At 36.1% G+C, this 21,990-nt stretch overlaps 1 protein-coding gene across 6 annotated transcripts in view; it reads right to left on the reverse strand.

Moving 5' to 3' along the window:
• LOC149573171 (LRR receptor kinase SERK2-like) overlaps positions 1 to 21,990 on the reverse strand; it is a 140,745-nt gene that overhangs the window by 44,850 nt on the left and 73,905 nt on the right. For all 6 annotated transcript variants that reach the window (XM_089814344.1, XM_089814343.1, XM_089814342.1 and 3 more), the window contains one exon: positions 5,730 to 6,071. In XM_089814344.1, the coding sequence (XP_089670470.1) occupies positions 5,730 to 6,071 (342 nt within the window). The remainder of the gene's footprint in view (positions 1 to 5,729; positions 6,072 to 21,990) is intronic.

Below are 21,990 nucleotides of genomic sequence, written 5' to 3' on the forward strand. Positions count from 1 at the left end.
TGGTGATCTAGTTTACTTTCCTTTGAAGCGTTGCATCTATGGAGGTAGGGCCGCTGGTTAGCCTTCATTAGATTCGATCCCTGTCCATCTGCTAACCTTCCATTCTTAGGAGTAGGAGTAGTTGAGCAGCCAAATTTCATGCTTAGAAGAGGTTAGTTAGAGAAGTAAACCAAAACGTCGGCATTCTCACCTTCCATCGCCATTCACCCTACATTGCCATCATCGCGCCATCAACATCATCTAGCATTCACACCGAACCACCATCTCCATTTTCTCACCAAGATCCAAATTTTTCTCAAACAAGAAAACGTAAGGCCGCCTACGTGATTACCAGCAAATCACATTGATAAAACTGAGCGAGTATCCAACGGTGTAAGGAACATTGGAGTTATACTCATGTCCCATGAGAGATAACTTTTCAAGAGAGGAATTGTGTATTTGATATTTTGTATCAAGCATCCAATTACTAATATGTTATGTAGTGACACAAAACTGGCATCAACAGTTACAAGATTGTGAAGAAGGATCATACATATGATCTTGCCGAGCTGCAGCTACAACAATTAATTATAAACATAAGAGCAATAAGAAAAACAAAGAGTGCTCAGTGTAAATTTGGATCTATTTTGATACGTATCTTCTTTTATGTTCAAAACACATTTCTTACATTTGGCACTGTGGCATGGAAGACAAATAGGTCTGTGGCAGTTCAAATAGGAGAGTTCATTGAACATTTAGGTGAAAATTGAGTCAGTAATGACCAATTACTTTGAAGACTTTAAGCAATCCATGAAGAAGAGATTCAGGATTCTAGTATCATTAGTGGAAAAACATTATGATGATGTTTGTTTCCTAGTTGATGCTGATTATACATTTGTTCAAGCAGCAACTCCAACAGTAAGATGGCTAAGGCCATTAGGCTATGAAATTAATGTAGATGAGGCCTCTGCAGCAATAACAGCATTACCTGTAGAAGAAATAGGCAAACATGCCAAAGTATTTGGTAACTATGAGACGGCCAAATCTAAGATAACTATGGAGTTAAAGATTGCCTCTGTCATCAAAAAGAAGGAGAAACTGATAAAGAAATTGAAAGTAAAATTTGGTGAAGGTGCCAAGCAAGAAGAGGATGAAGAGGAAGAAGACGCTCAGATTCAAGCGCCACTTGCATTGACACAAGGAAAGGGTGAAGATCAACAAGAGGAAGAAACAGAAACTACAGAAGATGACGAGGAAGAAGCCAAGGAAGCACCTATTCCTACTGATCAGAAGTAGAGAAGGGCTAAGGCACAAACAATGACAAGACCCAAGAAGGTTGCTAAACCAAGCTAGCCCAAACCTACAGCACTTGCCACAAGGGCTGGTGCACGTGTCACTGCACAAAAGGCTAAAGAGAAAGCCAAACCTACAGAGCAGGAAGGAGGAGCACAGAAAAGACTAAAGAGAAAATACATTGCCTAGGCTGAATCTGATGAGGAAAGAACTGAATCTTATGACAACAGCCAATTCCAAGTGGTGAGTCATAAACCATCTTCAGATCTAGACAACCTATGTGAGAATGTTAGAAATAATGCAGATTTATCAAGATTTTCTCACATTGATTTTGAAAATCTTGGAAAAGTTGAAAATAATCAAGTGGAGGAGGCAATATATACCATGATGGCCAATTTTAAGAAAGCCCCTATAAAGATTGCCAACTCTATGCCTAAAAGTTTATATGAAAGAATTAAGCAAAAATGGCATTATTGTTTGCACTTAGAAAGGCAAATTAGGGAGATGTCCCTTGCTCAAGTTATGCTTGAACTCAGCAAGGCACAAATAGCTAAAGCCATAAAGAAATATGCTATTAGATTTGTTCCTAAATATAGGGCATTTAGCATACTGCGAACAATATTGAAGATGTTGTAAAGAAGACCACACAAATGTGGAAAATTACATATTTGCTAGCTACAGTCAAAGCAGGAGAACAAGAGCCTATTGAGGTTAAAGATGATGAAGATGACAATAATAAAGACACAGTTGAGGGAGATACTATGCACATAGATGATCAGGCAACAGCTGAGGTAGAGCAGCAACAAGAACAACGTGTACAAGATACACAAATGCCAAATGTCAGTTCTCCACAAATAACAAATGTAAGTCCTGAAAATGTCACTGTAAAGGATGTTTTTGATCTCACTGCTCAAAACATCAATCCCCTAACAGAGGAAGACTTGAAAAAGATACTTGATCAATCTACACTACAAGCTAAATTGTGTGACAACAGAAATCAGTGACTAACACTACAAGGGAGGAGGTGAAAACACAAGAACCGTCTACAATTATCGATCAAGTCACTAATGTACAATCTTTAGATAAAGTACCAGAAGTTACACTAGAAAAGTTTGATACAACTGGAGAGGATAAAGTGGAAACTCAAGCCACTACTAAAACACAAAGTCAAACAGGTCAAATAGATTCATCTACACCTCCAGCACAAGTTCAAGGTGCAATTCAAGGTAATGTGGCAGAATTGGACAAGCATGAAGAGACTGAGTTGACATCAAAGCCGAAGGAGCTAGCAGCAATTCAAGCACTAGTAACTTTACCAGAATCTAGCACTCCTTCCAGTCACACTCTTCAAAGGCCGAGCACAGATGCAACACCTTTTTAATTCTCAATGCCAATTCCAAGTTTATCAAAGGCAGAAGAGGAAATAACATATGGAGATGCAAGCCTGGATGAAGAAATTGTTTTGCCAAAATATGATTATGCCACAATGACAATTGAGTAGATGGATATACTTCAAGAAGCCCTACTTAGAAAGAAACATCAAGAACTACTCAGAAGGGAGCATAGGCAAAAACAAGCTTTGCTTGATATTAAAGACATCTTCCTAGATGCATTTAGTCTGCCTACTCCAGATACAACAAAGCCACTTATTGAACAATTGACAACTATAGTGGAAAAGGTAAGTTATGCAGACCTTGATACTAATGCAAAATAATTAGAATGCTCTGAAAAGAAATTTCAAAGTAAAGTGAATGAGAAAATATCCAGTGATATAGCACTTACACAAGTTGCATTGGCAACTAAGGTAGAAAGTGTGAAGAAGGTACTTGAGAACATTCTCTCTGTACACCAAACTATGTAATCCCACACTCTTCACACAAGAAATAAGGAATCACATCCTGAGCTTGGAGAGTAACATACTGTCATCCAAAGCTAAATTGCCCGTGACTCCAACTCAAAGTGAGAAGCATTTCAAGACTTTATTGCAAAATCGAAGTCAATTAGTAGCATTGTCTGCAGATGAAGCCAACATCAGGGCCAAACTGATAAGCATCCAAACTACATTGACTCCTCACATGGAAATTTTGCACAAGTAGTTAGGCTATGCAAAAGCTCTTATGAAGAAAGACTCCAATTGTTCTACATTAGATCGCCTAGTTCACCTTGTTACCGAGCTAGCCATCCAAATTAAGTCTTTGGAGGTAGCTTGTGACAATTGGGATGCCGCTCTTAAGATTATCTTTGAGGTCCATAAATCTTTCTTGGACAAACACACTATTAGTGTATAGCCCATTGACATCAGTATCAAAAGGGGGAAGAAAGTTAGCTTAAGCAAAGGGGGAGAAAGAGAGCTAAGTTAGGGAAGAGGAAGAGCATGGGGGAGCAAGCGTGAAATAAAAGAGTATAAGTTGAGGCACATCTACTCAGCAAGAGTAACATTTTGAGTACAAAACTCAAGGGGAGTTATAAGATTTTGAGGTATAAGTTGTTGCAACAAAACTCAAGGGGAGTTATAAGATTTTGAGGTATAAGTTGTTGCAAAATTTTGATATTTTGAAATTTTGTACAGAAGTCGAATAAGAGATATGTTATGCTCGTAAGAATAAAAGTATTAATGCATGACCAAGTGTTTTTGACACTCATGTCAAAGGGGGAGATTGTTGATCTCAGATTGGTTTTGACTAGTGAGTGTCTATACACTTCAGTCATTTAGTTCATGTCGAACAAGTAGTATATGTCAAGCACAAGATGTATAAGATAGAGCATGTCGAGTCCATAGTGAGTATCGAGTCACTCATGTGCCGAGTCACTCAAGTGCCGAGCAAATAGTGTATGCCGAGTGATTCAAGAGCCAAGTAAGCAGTACATGCCGAGTCATTCAGATGCCAAGTCACAGTATAGAAATCTGTATATGCCGAACATCAAAGACTTCAGATGTCGAGTAATACAGTTTTAGCATAGTTATTTGTATTGGCACAAACTACTATGTAAACTGTTTTTTAGCCTACTTACAGATTGAATTACGATATTTTGGTGATAAGGACAAATTTTAAGTTGGAATCCCTATTAAGTATTTCATCCAATCAAGTAAAGGAAAGGTTTAAGCGGCAAAACAGATGAATCATAGTCGTTGATTCATACCTAACCCTAAGTCACCTAGGTCTTCTTAAGGAGGACAAACCCTAAACTTTCTATGTATGTGGAAGGAGTGAAGAAAGAAGTTTGCATGCGCAGACAGAGTATTCATGGCGGCTAAGGAGTTGTGAATTGAAATTGCATTGCAGAATCAATTAAAGGAGAACAGAGGAATGAAATAATAAATAGCAGAAAGACATCTGATCAAGAAGGATCAAGAATACATCAGTTTAGAGGTGATCTATCATCAAGCAACAAAGTGTTAATCGCAGGATCAATGCTGAGACATTCTACAAGGTGAATCAATTAAATCTCTTAACAGAGTAGTCCTAACAGGCTGTATTGAAATCCTCTAACAAAGTGCTTACTTAATTGTGAGTTAAAGTCCTTTAACAAGGCACACTTCTAATAGGGTGTTGAAATCCTTTAACAAGGTAAGACCTATCAGTCTTTGTAAGCCTTTAACAAAGCAAAGCTTTCACAGGGTAGATCATGTCTCATGATCAAACATTGTAACCTTCATTGGATACACTTAATTATAGTAGTAGTGAAGATTTGTGGGTGTCATCCCCACCCTAGTTTTACCTTCTCATTGGAGAGTTTCTGGGTAATCATATCTGGTGTCATATATGTGTTAATGCTTACTTGTTTACATGATTTAGATATAGATGAGTTTCCTTATTGAATGGATGAGATGGATGTGTGGTGAATGTTTTATGGGTCAAAGTTTAAAGCATTGATTCACACCACCCACCCCCCCCCCCCCGCCGTTCTCAGAAGTTTATCTTTCCTATTGTAATTCCAACAAAAGCCATCATACAATTAGCAAAGCCAATAAACTAGTAAGATCTATCCAACGAAGGAGGTTAGATTAAAAGATTGACGTTAGTGCTAATATGTATAAACGATCATTTTTATCAAAACTTCTTATGATTTTAGAACAGTAGATCTAGTCTTCAAGAACTTCCAAAAACAAAGGTATGGATCCACAAATACCACTTTGATTACAACTTCTGAATTAAACATAAGATTGTCAAGCTTATGTGTCTTGTTACCATAGCCCACCCAGCAAATGAGTAATGAGTACAATAGTCGATATATGCAGAACAAAGAGAATGAATTGCCAAAGTTTTGCATTGCCTAAATGAATATCAAATAAAACCATAGTATTCAATGTCAGAAATACATTACATAGAAAAAACCTGCTTTTATGCAATTGATATATCCAGCACATTTTCTAGTTGAATGAACATATCTATTTCTGGTCAGCTATATTGAATGAACAAAGCATATTAGAGTTAAATGACTAATCAAAAACATACCCCTCAGTCTATGTGCAACACTAAGATTTTGCATATAAGGATAAACAAGAAGTCGTTCTGATGGTGCAACACAAAACCCTATCAGACGCAAAAGATTCCTGTGCACTGCCACACTAATCATCTCAACCTCCCGCAGAAATGCTGCCTCTCCACCAGGGCTGTGATAGTCAGTCAAACGTTTTACTGCAACCTTTGTGTTGTCTCCAAGCACCCCTTTGTAGACTTTGCCAAAGCCTCCCTGTCCAAGCACATTCTTCTCACTAAAGCTATCAGTTGCAAGTTGCAACTCACGCCAAGAAAATCTCTTTAACTGTCCAAAAGCGATCTTTCGGTCATCCTCACCTGAATAAGATAAACATATTTTGAGAATAATTTGAAATTTAATAAATGAACAGAATATAGATATATCTTTCTTATTTTACATGGAATTCCATTTTTTATTGAAGAAACAGACATTAATAGATAAAGAAAACAAGATGAATATATAGAGATCTTTAGAGATAAAAGGCAGAAAGCCAGATGGCAAAAGAGATAAGGCAGATTTTGTTTTAAATTACATTTACATTATTTATTTTATTTAGCATGCGAAAATTTTGGAATTATTTGAGTAAAACCCAGCACATTGTCACCTGTCATTAAGCATTAGTCAGAGTAAGAAAAACGCAAACTAACTGTACACTTATTTAACTGCCCAAAAGCAATATTTTGGTCATCATAACTTCAATAAGGTTAAACAGATACTGAGAATAATTTATATATCACCTTATCAACAAATGAACAGATTCCATATAGTTATAGTATATCTTTTGTCACAACCCTGTTTATACTGGTTACTATCATTCAATAAATCAATTAATTTTCAGAAATCATTTTCAATGCAATATTCAGAATCTATGTCTATCCAATTTATTTTTTTAAGATCAGTTATGTCAATACATCTATGATCCATTCATTACACACATTTTAAATTCATAAATAGGAGGATCTTCTTCAATTACTCCAGATATATTTGTTAGTGGAAGAGAGACTACTCAAGAAACAACAGTGGGAAGGTTAAAACAGTCTACATTTGTTAGTGGAAGAGAAAGTTTTAATCAACAACAGTAAGGTTAAAAATGGTCTCTTTCATGAGGCTAAATATAGCACGAAAGTAGAAATTAGAGTAAGACAATATGGAAGGGGAGTAATTTGAAGCCAGTGTGTTGCATGTTGGGAGGCATTGGGGAAGAACTTCCCACTAATATTTAAAATATATATGAATAGCATGCAAAAGCATAATGCATGCAGAAGAAGAACAAGGCATCCATGATAGGGTCATCCTTGGCAGGAACGATTTGGTCAAAGACATGGCCATAGTTTTGAAAGGCGTCTATGTATTGCACATAGCGGCATCAACCCATGCCTAACCTCGAGAATAGAAACAGGAAGTGGTCTATAGAATCAATCTGCAACAGTAACCACTGTAAATCATGTAACTTTCTTCATTGATTCATATTATCTGCAAGAATGGTAAGCACCTAATGGAAATGCTTATCTAGACTATAGAAAAATTTGTAATATCCTGAATGGATATTTTCCCAAATTTATCTCATAAACAGTTTTGAATACGGTAGATGATTTATATAATTTAAAACCAATACATAGCCAGTAAAATACCCATTTAAAATGCCACAAAACCTGTTATTGCATTATAAAACAGCAATACAATAACATGCAAAGAAATCCAACCTTAAAAACAGCATTAACAGTCAGATTGGAAATACATAAAAGAGAACCTATAACTCTGATGTAAAATCACCACCAATGCTGAACTGGGTTGACGTCTGATCCGGCAAGAAGACCCTGAAGGTTCTGTCCTCAAGTTCTGAAACTGAAAGCCAAGCTTTCCCTCTTCTCAAAGAGAAATCTGAAAATAACTCCAAAATCCAAGCATACCCCAAAATGAATGAGACTTTCTCTTTTAATGCCCAAACAGTAACTCTTCAAATTCCCATTTTGTCTTTCATCTTATTGCCCCTTTCATCACCTTTTTCCCCTTGTTAATTAAAAGAGACTTTATCTAAAATAGTTTTAACTCCAAAGTCACTTTTTATTAATTGATAGGTTGGACTAGTAATTTTCTAATGTCCCCAAAAAGGGACATTAAAGTCCTCCCTCCTTGAGATTGCTTGTCCTCAAGCAATCAGTACCAGGATCTCATATAAATCTGCAAGAAGCTCTAAAGCGCAATCTGAAAACACATTATACCACACTGCGAAGCAAGGTGTCCAAGTGCAACTCATCCATCAACCAGATCCCTGGATCCCATGTCAATCTGTGAAATACCGTCGCATCTATAGGTTGTGCAACTCTGATCATAATTGCATCAAAACTCAAATTGTGTAGTACTACAACAGAATCCTCAAAATGCCACGCATACACTTGGTTAGCACCTGGATCCCTAACCATCCTATCAATATGATCTTGGGAGGAGTAATGGATGTCTAACAACCTATCATCCTGCATCAACCAACTGAACAAACAGATCACCAAACCAAAACCACAAATATGCATGAAGTTTGACTCATAAGTCCACCACGTATCACTTTTGTAAACCAGATCAACAATACAAAAGATGATGCTATTGTCACTGTGCCCATATACTAGAAGGGTAACCATCTCATGAGGTGTGTGTTTCAAGGTAAGGTATCTCCACGAATCAACCTGCAACTTGCTAACATCTAGACGCTAAACCAAATTTGGAAAAATAGCAATAGACTAAGCGTAGAACCCACCGGCAGCTAGAGTGTGCATAAAGATAAAATTGTCAACTAGCAGATACATAGCTGCCATCGCATGAAGACTGGATGATATGTCTAAGATAATCAATAGAAACTATCAGCATACAATAGGGGCAATCTAGGATTTTCAACATCACCATAAGTACCAACTCAAATCAACATCTCCATCAATGAAATGATCACCATCAAGTAAAATCTCTAAGTCATTTCACTTGTTTCATCTCTATCCATGTACCATTGTGTAGATAAATAGCTGCTATCAAAAATATCAGAATTCTCATGATTGTCTTCATGTTGTTCAATCCTCTCGCTATCATCATGTTGGTCAATCCTCTTACTGTCATCACTATCAATCTCATCGACTCCTACCTCTGAATGTTGAGCCAAGGTAGGTGTGCCAAATTTGATTCTTGATTAAACTCAACAATCTGATTTTCTGCCTCCTGAAATGTTGTTAAGGTAGTCTCTAGGATGTCCTTAGAATTCATGAGCTTGCAAGAAAAGTTGTCCACTTCTTCTTCCCTCTTCTTTAAGGCCTCGGAGTAAATCTTTGTGAGATTGAGAAGATAATCACAATCTGAAAGAAGATGTAGACAGTTTGATTTCATCGTCTTTATCCCTTTCTTTATCACAAGCAAATGTGAGAACTCCTCTTCGAGTCCCTTTTGACTTCTCTCTAATTGATCCTTCGAGTAATGTTTTTCAACCATCTCATATGTGTTATCAAAATGTAATAAAGCTGCAATAATCTTATTCTCAGTAACTTTCATTTGACTTTCCAAATAAGGTGACCTAGTAGGTGTATGAGATAAGTCAAATGCGCATGAGGTGGGAGAAATTGTGTCACCCTATATATCCATATCAACTATGTCATCTTTTATACTCATCTATGACAAAGGATTAGAGGCAGCATCGTATTCAAAAATAAATTTGTCATAAGAAGAATCCATACCATATGTAGAGACCCATAGGTCTGAATCAAAGTCAGCATCATCACTCACCAAAGGTGTTGAGTCTTCATCGTTGGCCGATTAGACAATCTTCTCCAATGTGTTATCAACATGTCCATCAAGAGCACTAGTGTCGGCGGCCCCACAAGAGAACTCTACCTCCATACTACCAATCAATAAACCTGTACCATGTCTAACATCTTCTACATGATCAAGAGAAGTCTGTGAATTAGTGGTAATTGGCTGCTCTTCTTTCTCAAGACTACCAATAAGATGATTATTGTCCTCATAAAAATTTCTATACTTGTCTTTCACAAGGAGATCTTAGGCCAATTCATAATATTTTTTTTGCCATATCAATCTTGTTTTGTAGCTTTGAATGAAACTCCACATAATCAATGAAGGGTAGATCTTTTTTAACCTGTGGAGAAAGTTTATTGTATTCATCATATATACCGAATATTTCAGTTCTTGCATCGAGTTAAAAATGCTGGGCCAACTCTTGTTATATTTTAACAAGGCCTTTTCTGACTTTTTCCAAACCGTGAATTTCCTCATGACAACACTCTTTTTCCTTTCAAGGAATTTTATCAAATTGTTTTCTTACCCTTGTTTATTGGCAGATTGTCAATCCATACATAAGCAACATGAACGTCAAGATAGCAGCATAGCAATCCATTGTATAGCTACCAAAATACATTTGGGGAGGCAATCATCTACAAGTACCTCTGGCAGCCTTGTCTGGATTACAACATTTTGCACTGTTCTGTCAAGCAACTTCAGTCCTAGAAAGAGGGGTGAAACCACAAAATGCATACAGTCCACAGATTTCAAGTAATTCTCTTTGGGTTTCCATTTTGCATATGTTATAAACCCATACTAGTCTGAGTTCCAGTGACCACTATATTCAAGGACAAACATTGTCACATCTCTAGATCAAATCTGTCTTCCACCATTCTGATTTAACGCTTCAAACAAATAGTTTTCCAACTATAACTATACCGAACAGTTATCATGTTGTTGGCTAGGTTCTTAAAACATAATCATTACTGCATCCTATTCAGCACTGAAGCAAGAAGGAAAACAGGTATAAGCTTATAATCATATGCAAGACCAAGTTGTGCTTTCAATAAAGTTTGAGTAGAGCCAACTCTATCTTCCCATTCCTGAATAATAAGATTTAGTCTTCTCTGACAAACACCAACATAGACTTTGGCAAAGAGAGAATTAATTAATCTTCAATTGTTATCGGATGGCTTACAAATACTGGCCGGTTGTGTCACTTCTCTGCTCTGCACTACCCCAGCCCGTGTATTCTCCAGTGCCGTTGCTTATAATATTCACTATTCTGCTTAGAAGAAGTCGTGCCCAACTCATACAGAAATACCACAACTGCAGGTCCAAATATGATTTAATCAATACACCTGTTCAGAGCTTGCTGTAGCAAATCATTCACTGGTGATGGGAAAACATCTGTCAGAATTTTGAATGTCACTTGAAGACATCTACAACTTACTTTGCAGTTCTGTAAATGCCTTGTCAATTAACCATTAGAGAGACCCAACCCATCCAGCAAATTTATTGTGTTGTCTGTGTTGTCCAATATTCATGGTAGCTTGCGATTTGTTTTTTTCTCACACCAAATATTGAATCACCGCTCAGATCCAACGCTGCTTCAGGACCACCGATAAAATAATGGACGGGGCCAAAATAACAATACCATCAAACCATAATGAAGTCGAATACCAAATATTATTCCAACAGTCGAACATTCCTCTCAATTTAAAATGATATTTTTAATATAGTTTATTTGGCTCATTCAAATGTGTCGCTTCTACTCATAGACCCAACTACTAGCCACGACACACTCAGGAAAATAATTAACTTCATCCGAAAACCATCAAATATTATAAATTTGAAGTTCCGCAATAAAGTCCTATCTACGGCAATAATATTTTGCAACTAAAATAAATGTCTGACGGTGAACTTTATTAAATGCGACTCCAATAGAAAATATTTCCTTTATACATTATAAGTTTATAATAACTGATGACGCTTCTTGCATATTTGCAGCCCAACTATAATCACCCAACTTAGGGAAATGCTTTGCACCAATGTTGAATGTAAAATATTCTAAGTCCCAAGTTAATAATAAAATATTGGAACTTCAATAATCGACATGAAAATTATATCTCAGAGTAATGTCTATATTCACGACAAAAAGAAACGTTTCGTAAAGCCTTTATTTAATATAAAAACCTGATGGCATAGAGCCATGTCGGAAAATTATTGGCACCTATTCTTTGAATTATTGAACAAATCATTTATAGGAAACAACCATGGCACATCGGTTACTATAAGAATTTGCCTTAGGGCAAAATCACCCAAGATCAAGGAACTCAAGCGTAAGCACAAAATAGACCGAAGTATGATTAGAATAACAATATGATATTGAATTCATGTACAAGTACACTAGAAGTGCATGTATGTAAAAGCCTCTGGAATGCTTCTAGAATGTCTAAGAGTTAGCACACTGATAAGTCTTACAACCAAGCACATGTCCACCAGAGGTGGATTATCCTTCATTAAGCACAGGAGTAAGTGCGATGATGAGAGGATAAGCCTACAAAGGTGTAGCACGTAAAATTATGTTGTAGACACCATGTGCTTAATTGAAAATGCAAATAACTATGTTGTCTACATGACAACTCAGTTAATTATGCAAACTCCAGTGTTGTAGACACCATGTGTTGAATTAGAGTTGCTCACTCCAGTGTTGTCAACATGACAACTCATAAGAGTATGCAAACTCCTAGGTGTCAACCTAATAAATAATAAAATAATGCATTGACCTAAATAAACTTAAGTGTAATAAGTAAATATTTATTTACACCAACACCCTCCTTAAGTGCAACTTACGGGAATGCACTTAAGCTCACAAAAGCTATATTGATAATGCATGATGGGTTCTGACTACTAGGCCATGTTAGGTACCCATGTAAAAATGCAATGCAATCTCTCTGAAAATGGAGAAAGAGAGAAAACCTCATGGGAAAAATCCTCCCCTAAAAAGAGAGATGAAAGATCAAGATGCATGGATGGATGGAGTAATTAAGACCCCCCCCCCCCCCGCCCCCCCCCCCCATTACACCATACATCATGTATATACAATAGAGAAGTATGAGAAGGACAAAACCCCATAAGAGAGAAGAAGAAGAAGAAGAAAGGAGACAAGGTAGTCCCCCCAATGTAGAATGTCGATCAATGATAGTTGCTCCAAGATGAATATAGAAGTTGATCCATGACTGCTGAATAATGTTCATCCCTTTAGGAAGAAACAATGTCATAGGTACATATGAGATGCTTCCCCAATTTGTCGAAAGAATCCTGAAGATGAATGATGTCTCTAAAACCTACTCAACTGTCCCTATGTCGATACTGACGGTTGCCCCTTCCAACACTGCTAAAAAGAACAAGTTCAGATCTAGCAAGGATGGATATAGAACATATCCCAAAGAACCAACTGTATCCTCAAATGATAAAGAGAACTCCTGCAACTGATGTACATAAGAATCCACAATCATATCAACCTTGTAAGACTAATCATGTAGAGAATAGACAAAAGGGTTAAAGTGTTCCCTAGCAACAACTAAAGAAGGATCTTCTTCATCAAAGAGAAGATGTATATCATCAATAATATCTCCCAAATCTGCTATGTAAGACTCCACAAACAAACCTGAAATATCTATTATGTAGTCATCCCCTGATGTTGGAGCTGGAAGACAAGGTGCACCCTGTTGTGTTGGATTGCATGGACCTATCACTGTAGCAATGTACACATGTGGAATGTGCTGATGTTGTGACATTGTGCTATATCTGTCAATAGCATCCCACATATCTAAATCTGTTGAATCACTATTAGTGCTGTCGCTATCAATTTCCACTGTGTATGAAGTGTGGAGAGGATTAGAGGATAAGCTAGGTGCATTTTCCTCAAATTGAACATTCCTCTCTATAAAAATCTCATGAGTCTCAGAATCCATAAGTCTATATGCCTTAACACTATCTTCATATCTGATGAAAGTACAAGGCCTTGGTGGCAGTGCCTTGCATTCCCTGGAAGATATGTTTGCCCATGCTAGACAGCCAAAGACTCTTAAGTGTTTCACAATTGGTTTTCTACCACACCATGCCTCAAAAGGAGTTTTTCCATCTAAGACATAATTAGGAGACTTATTAAGTATGTGATTGGCACTGCTTATAGCTTCGACTTCAAGTGATGGATCAAGAGACTTGGCTTAAATCATGCAACTTGTCATAGACTTAAGAGTTCTAATCCTCATTTCATCCTTATTATTATCTCTTTATAATAATCAAACCAATAAAGCAAGAGATCAGATTTTTGGATTAAATAATGATGAAATTTATTTCTTCTCAAATGATCCTATTGGTATGGCAAATGTAAATTATAATCTTGAACAAGAAATGCACGTGTCATGTGATGATTGTTTTTTATTTTCTAACGGATCAGATTTTACTAGGGAATAGCATGATGCATCTAATTTAGCAAGGTTCAAAGTGTTACATGACCAGAATCAAATGTTCGATAGAAGAAAGAACCAGTGTTCATTTTTTGGAGGGCCTAGGGCCACCCAATTTCATCGTGCATCATGCTAAGCATGGGTGCTCGGTCTACTTCTCCAAAGATAGCTGAGATCTCACTATGCCCACAAGGGGCATATGTCCCCAACAAGAGCCACTGATGGAGCCCTAATTTTTGGATCTCTATTTATGCATTATTTTGTACTTTTCACCCTACAGTTAATATGGTTGTTCTATTTTGCATATTTTAGGAGATTCCACACTCAACATCAGTAAATGTCTTGAGCATGCATAAAGAGAATCCCAATCTCATTACTTTTTTGGTGAATATATGCATCTGGAGAATATTATGGAAGACTGAGCATGTATATATTTTATGAACTGCACGAACATGTGGAATTAGAACATATCGAGGTTGGGAATGATATGGCAGCCATATATGGAAAGTTTAGAGGTATTGAGTTGGCACATGAACAATTTGAAGAAACATTACTATCGCAGCCTATGGCTCCCTATCAAGAGTATATGAAATTATTTGATAGAGTTACTAAAGAATATAGTCACAGATATATCATTGAGAGGGCATCAGATTAATATTATAAGATTATATAACCACATAAGGAACAGTAATTCTATCACTGCTGAAGCTAGACAAGTGCAAGTATTTATAATCCATGTTTGGGATATGGTTGTTGTAAGCAACATATCAGACATTCATCATAATACAGAAGTTAATAATTTATATTAAGTATTCCAAAATGTTTCTAAGTATTGTATGAAGAAGATTTTGTGTCTATCGCAGGTATTAGAAGACACAACACAGTTCAAAATACATATGAAAATACAAGTACAACGATGATGAAAATGAAGAAATATGGACAGCCCTATACAGACGAACAGTACATGATTATATATCTTGAGATCAAAGCAAAGAACATAAGTTTCATTATGACAGTGGAATGCTTGAAAAGGTTCAGCGAACTTATTGGAGATGGTCCAATACACACAGAGCGCTTGAGTTCTATGATTCATCATGCACGGTTATAATCAAATGACCTAAGATCATGAACAGATTGTTTTCATATAGCGAACACATAACCTTAAGAGCACAATGCTGATTGATGCCATAATTTGACTCGAACAAAGCAGCAACGGAGCTTCAGTAACCGTTCTTCATCTTCACTTCATAGACCCTATCATTGGCTAAAATCAACACATTGTGTCATTATCATGACTGCCATTGAATGCAACAGCACACATCAAAGACAGGTTCGATTACTGGAAACAAGTATTGAAGGAAAGCGTGAGTTCTGGTTGCTGAAGAGTGATTGCCCAAGAGACTTTGTCGCCCGTATTTTGTAGAATCTGTAGTATTATTGAGTATTGGCTAATGTCTGATGAGTAATATCTAACGCTTCTATGTATTTGTTGCAATTTTCCTGAACCCATGCAGACGAGGAGGTTGGATGCTACAGATCATGATCTATAAAGTGCGATAAACGAAGGGGTCAACACTTCGATGAATGCAGAGTGCACTAGGAGAATTCCACAACAGTGAAGGAAATTACATTTGATTTTGTGCAAACACCAAGGAAGTTCGAACACGTGTCTCATGAACCGGTGGAATATGCATTCAAGCAGTGGATGCAAAGCTCATGAATACACACGAATGAAGAATATGAGGCAGGAATAATTAAACCGCCAGTTATCTTTGGATATAATTAAAATCATATCAAACACTTAATATATTAGCCATGAAGAGTTGCATAATTTTGAAAAGATTAGGTGCCAAATGGGTGTGTCTATTCACCCACGCACCTTTTCATTGTTTATAAATAGGAGATGTAAAATAATCAAGAAAATGATTCATATGCATATACAATTCATATTCATATTAAATTTATACATATCTTATGCATTTTGATATATTATATTCCTTCATTGGTAAATGAATGAATTTTTGAACTAAGCTCGTGGATTTTGGATTACTGAGCAAATTTATATGCGATTTTGGAATTGAAGTGCATTGGATGGATCATCCGTAAGGAGTGTCTCTAATGCAATTTTTACTTCCGGCATAATCTGTAAGCGTATCTACTTTATTTATTTGCATTGGAGTTTTAAATTATTATTAAGTTGTCCTTTATAAATATTTTTATATATTTTCTATAAACATTTTAAAATTTGGATAAGTGGACTGGGTCATTATTGCATTTTAAATTTGATAAGCATAGATATTGTGAAATATTTAATTGTTTCCGTATTTATGTCTAGTTTGTTTCCATATCACAAGAGTTAAAGTGCATCCTAGACTAGTTTAAAATTGCATTCATATAATTGATCCGTCACGTTTGAATTATTAAAATTGTTTATAGTTTAAGTACATTGAACTTTATAAAATTGTACGTTTCAACTTATAATATTGACTCTGTTTACCGGTTTAATTAAGCATTGGTCTTTACATTACTTTTGATTCATAATCCATGTGCTGGCAATAATTTCATATCTTTCCTTTGAAGAATTAATATATTAATTTGTTGCATTAATCCATACTTATCCTCATTTCAAAAACATTCATATATTCATTTATTATTCTCAGTTCATAATTCGCAAGTTTAAAGTTTTCTGTAATTCTTGCCATTTGGGAAACTTTCAATACATTCGCATTCTAATCAATTTTCTATAAGTGTCTTGGACTCAAGCGTTTTGTCCAGAATTAGGTACACCCGCCTTGGTTTTGCAGAGCCAGAAGTGTAGGCAACTCGAACTACACTATTCAGTTCCGTCAAGTTGACCACAACCAATTGGATATCCCAACATCGAGCAAGCAAGGCTTGTAGGATTCCAATTTGCAGTTTTGAGAACCAACAGGTTGTATGTCAAAATGGGCAATTGCCTTGGTATTACTACTCCTACATCTGACTATTGCTTCAGCTAGTTTTACATGACTCTATGACAAATAAAGAGGTCATTGTGGTGTTAATTATTTTGGAAGATGCTCATTTCAGTTGTTGGTTCTCATTTTTACGGTTTGTCACATGGAAAGAGATAACTGATAAGTATTCTATCATAAATTCTTGTTATATCACTAGGAAGAGTATATGTTTTTAACATTGATCTCTATAGTTGATTTTATGAGTTATTAACATCTCTCTCGGTTGCAGAGTGAAACAAGAAGCAATGATATGAGGATGTTGTTTTGATGATACATATTCAGAGCGCGATATTCAGCTTCAGAAGGAGGTAACATCAGCTATCTTATTGTGGTGATGAAAATTGTCCCTATTGAGAAGGAGTCTCTGTTGAGAGAGATCTCAATCATTCTTATACATGTTGTTAATGAGTTCTTCTCTGTGAGAGAAGTTCAAGGTGCAATCCCATGTTGATGAGTTCTTCTCTGTGAGAGAAGTTTGAGGTGAAATCCCTTGTTCCACCCTCTACAATGAGGCATAGTGAAAAAGCATCCTTCTTAGGGAGAAGTCTGAGGTGAAATCCCTCATTCCACCCTCTGTGATGAGGCATGGTGGAAATGCAATCTTCCTAGGGAGAAGTCTAAGGTGAAACCCCTCATTCCCCCCTCTACGATGAGGCATGGTAGAAGTCATCTATGTGACTCTATGGTGAATAATGTTGTGCTGGGATAACATGTTTTATGAGAATCTATGTGATGATAATTTATCATTGACATCTTTGGTTGCGGCTATGTGTGCTTGCCATACTAAAGATCTCTCTCACTAAGAGGGAGTGTTAAAGATTGTCGCTGAGATAGAGATGTTTATCTCCAATTTCGCCATACGTTGAAAATAGAGATAATATTTGTCATCAATATATTTATTTGAGATAATAGCATACGAAGAGACAAGTGTCATGTGTCATAAAAAAAGGCATGTGTTTGGAAATATGAAGAGAGTTGTTTTCAGAAATTGAAGAGACCTTTGTTGAGATACGATAGCGTCAATCAGATACTGATTATGGCAACTGTGCAGCACTTATCTTGCCATTAATATCACAAACAATTATCCTTCTGATTATCTGAACTGAACTATTATATCAAACTGAGTATGCAAATCTGTACATTTAGATTATACATCTCTTGGAGATCATGCAATACTTCCTTGCAATATATCGATCATGTATCGGATCGAGTTTATCATCAAATCATCCTATATAAATCGGAGGTCACAATAAGACTTGTTTATTTAGTAAACATGCCTGATTAGGAAAGGGTCTATTGGAGTGTTGATTATGTGACTTCATGCCTCTTCACCAAGAGAAACATAATGAACAATCAAGTCCACTCATTATATGGCTCTAGTATGAATACTTATATGGATTGAATCCAAGAGACAGTATCAAAATCAATAAATGCTCTATCTTATTTGGAATTCTCAAATTATACTCTGATATTCATCTTTGTTAATATTGGATCTACTTCACTTTGGACGGTCACATTTGCACTGGTAACATTATAAGATGGTATCAGAGCTGTTCGATCTTAGGGATCTTTCTGATGCTGAGCAGCTCTTATGTTCTCAAATAATTTTGATAATAAAGACTGTTGGCAAATGGTCTATGAGTTACGACATATCTGCACACTATTGGTAGTATGAGGTTCAATGTTTTAGCTGATATGCATAGATTGTATTGAGAAGACCTAAAAGTATTGATGCCTCTCCAGAATAACTTGAAATTATATTATTTATGGAGCCCATCAAAACCATCAACTTCTATACTTTGTGCCTAAAGACTATAATCTGTTCGCCTGACTCTCTTTCTGGAAGATAAATTACCGGCACCAAATATATACATCTAATTACGATCGGCACTAGCAAGGGGTGATATATTTGTGCCGTTAACATTATTTGGAGATTATACATGACTATTATTGTTAAGGAAAATAATTATTGTTACTATAAATGAAGAGGTGAAAGACTAACAGGCACGAAGAGATGCAACTTATGAATGGATGTGATCCATTCATCTGCATGGGTATAACACGGCAAGTTGTGAATGGATGTGATCCATTCATCCGCATGGGTATAACATGGCAATCTACATGTCTTCCAAACACCACCAAAGACATTAAACACATAGTGGAGAGTGATTACACTTCAGGTCAGTAACGCAACAAACTACTTCAGATCAGTAACGCAACAAACTAACACATATCAAAGACAATTATATATTATACACTCAGTGTCTATACATTGCAGACATCAATATGCATTTGAGATATGCTACAGATTATGATATATATACAAGGGCAAGAAAACTACTGATGCGCTAGTAAAGATATTGTATGGAGAACAAAAGTGACTACAAGAGGAGTAATCGGGTGATGAATGTAAGTGTAATCAGGAAAAAGAAAGGATTAAATGTTGAACAACAATCAATATACCCCACAAACTGTTCAAAACACCGACTTAATACTGTGACTAAGATTAAAGGTGAATAAATAAGAGCTAAGGGATGGCAATAAGACTGTTGTAAAAATACAGTCATATTAAATAGTGACAAGGAACATTATTGCCCGTCCATATGAATAGTCCATTTCAATTTAGTATGCAGTGATATATAAGTATATTTTGATATCTCATTAAAGTTCGAGGAGCTTCAGCAGGCCCAGGGTTTTAAGTGGTATTGATGAGAGTACCATAGTTTGGAAGGGTGCATGAAACAAGAGTCTCTCTCATCAAATGCAGAATAACCAATCAGTCTAATTATATTCTGGAAAGAGTAACTTAGGTCAGATCTTTATCCTCTAAGATGGAAATATTAAGCAAAGAATTTCTTGAGGAGAAGGATATACCAAACTCTATTAAGAATTATAAGGCTATCATGTTCAAGGAATTAAGAACTGAATAATTTGGTCAATAACAATTGCATTATGTTGGAACATGTATGGATACAAAATTACTCACATGGGTAAAAATCTCCCTACACATGTCACACCACATAGAAAATATATTTCCATAGATTACATATCTCTAAACTGAATCTCGCATTGGGTATCGACATTATGCTCAATAACTATGTAGATTCTCACCTGCATTGGGTTTACTTGATATATGCTTTCATCCTATATATAGAGTTTAGATTGCAAGTCAAGTGCTTGTAAAAATAGCAACCAGAGTCTGATGATAAATTTTGAAATTAAACGTACTCAAGGTGTTTGATGATATACTTACTCTGTGAATAGCAACACAAGTTAAATTTTTTGGTTCACTTTGAGTTTCACTCAGAAACATGTCTTGGCAGCTGGACATGATAAAAGGATGGTTTTCATCAAAATTGAAGAGAGGAGGACCTGCTTATGTTGGCTTTAACGACTGAGTTGAGACATCTGTTGAAAAAGAAGAATATATACAGATCGTGATTAGTTTCTTTGAAGAGGATAAATTAACATTCAGAGGGAGAAACTAGAGGATTTGCCTCAATTGACTGTCAAAGATTCTGCCTAAATTGATTGTCATATAGATTAAGGTTCTGAGATCTATTAAACAATAAGAAGTTTGCCATATTTGATGTGATATGAAATTGTTCAATGATATAAGATTGGAAATTTTACGTTGTGGGAGGGAACAATAATCAATGTCCAATTCTCACTGTGTGACAAATGCTTATATGGAGGCATTTTCAGATTTGATGCATATGGACCTTCATTGGAGCATCTTGAATCAAGAATGTTGATAAGTATTTATTATCCTTAAGTATTACATTTATCTACTCACTATAATTTCTCCCTTATTTGTATTTCTAGATCCACCATAAGAGCTATTCTTGCCTTTATCTTTTCCTTTGTCTCTGAGGATGTTATTGCAAGAAGAGAAGAATGGCACATTAGGTATGCTACCAAGGCATTGTAGAAGACTCAATCATAGGATTGTAGCTCCAAAGTGGTTTTAGAGTGGAAATGGTTTACTTATTAATACCACAATACTAGTAGGCAAGGAAATGGTTTCTTTATTAATACCAAAAACATCCTGAGTATATTGACAATATTCCAAGTACTTATAGAAGGATCGGTTGGTTGGGAAAACCAACCGACACATTCCCTCACCTCCTAACTACCCAGCCCAACTCAGCTTTAACAAGTACTAAAGATAGTAGTTACTTTATTCTAACTACAGTGGTTTTGGATCTTAGTCATATGTTGATCCTGCTAGAAGATGCGAGTCTACTAAAGAAAATTATCTTTCTATAACAAGATGGAGCAGCTAGACGAACTAATACAATTGATCTTCAAGGATAAATGGATACTTAAATGTCTACAGTCATGGGACTAAGTTGATGGCTGAAACCATTTTGAAGAAGAGGAAAATAGCATTACATTAGAAGCAACCTTGGACAAGGAGGACGGGAGGTTGACAAATGTACTTAGAGCTTCAAAAGGAAGCCAAATTAGCATGAATGCTTGATGTAGCTAAATCTGGGGATAAATCCACAATTTAATACATTTACTATTACTATGGAGTCAAACAAGTACATCTGTGTATGAGAAGTTACTCCTATGAAAATAATAAATCATGTGCCTAATGATGAGTCCCTTGGAACAAGATATTTTCCATGATTGGAGTATACGAGCAAGACATGCCTCTATGACAAAGGGAGCAGCTTAAAGATCTACATTGTTGACATCCAATGATATGGATACATAGGGAGTAGACCATGACAAGATGGTTTCTTTAACCTTCAATTGAGATACATCATCACTAAAGAATGGATGACAGATATTCTCGCCAAGCCTCATGCTAAAGAGAAGTTTCGTGTACTTCTAGGACAAGCTTGATACATTGGAGAATGAAGCCTTAGCTGAAAAGTAACTTCAGCATCAATGATCTATTATTTGTATCCTTGCATATTCTTTCCTTTGAGAGAGAAGTTTGAGGCGAAAACCATTGTTATCACCCTACGGATTGAGCCATAGTG

The sequence above is a fragment of the Cupressus sempervirens genome, chromosome 2, assembly GCF_028749045.1.
Source record: "Cupressus sempervirens isolate cs-2001-9-10 chromosome 2, ASM2874904v1, whole genome shotgun sequence".
In the NCBI taxonomy this organism is placed as follows: domain Eukaryota; kingdom Viridiplantae; phylum Streptophyta; class Pinopsida; order Cupressales; family Cupressaceae; genus Cupressus; species Cupressus sempervirens.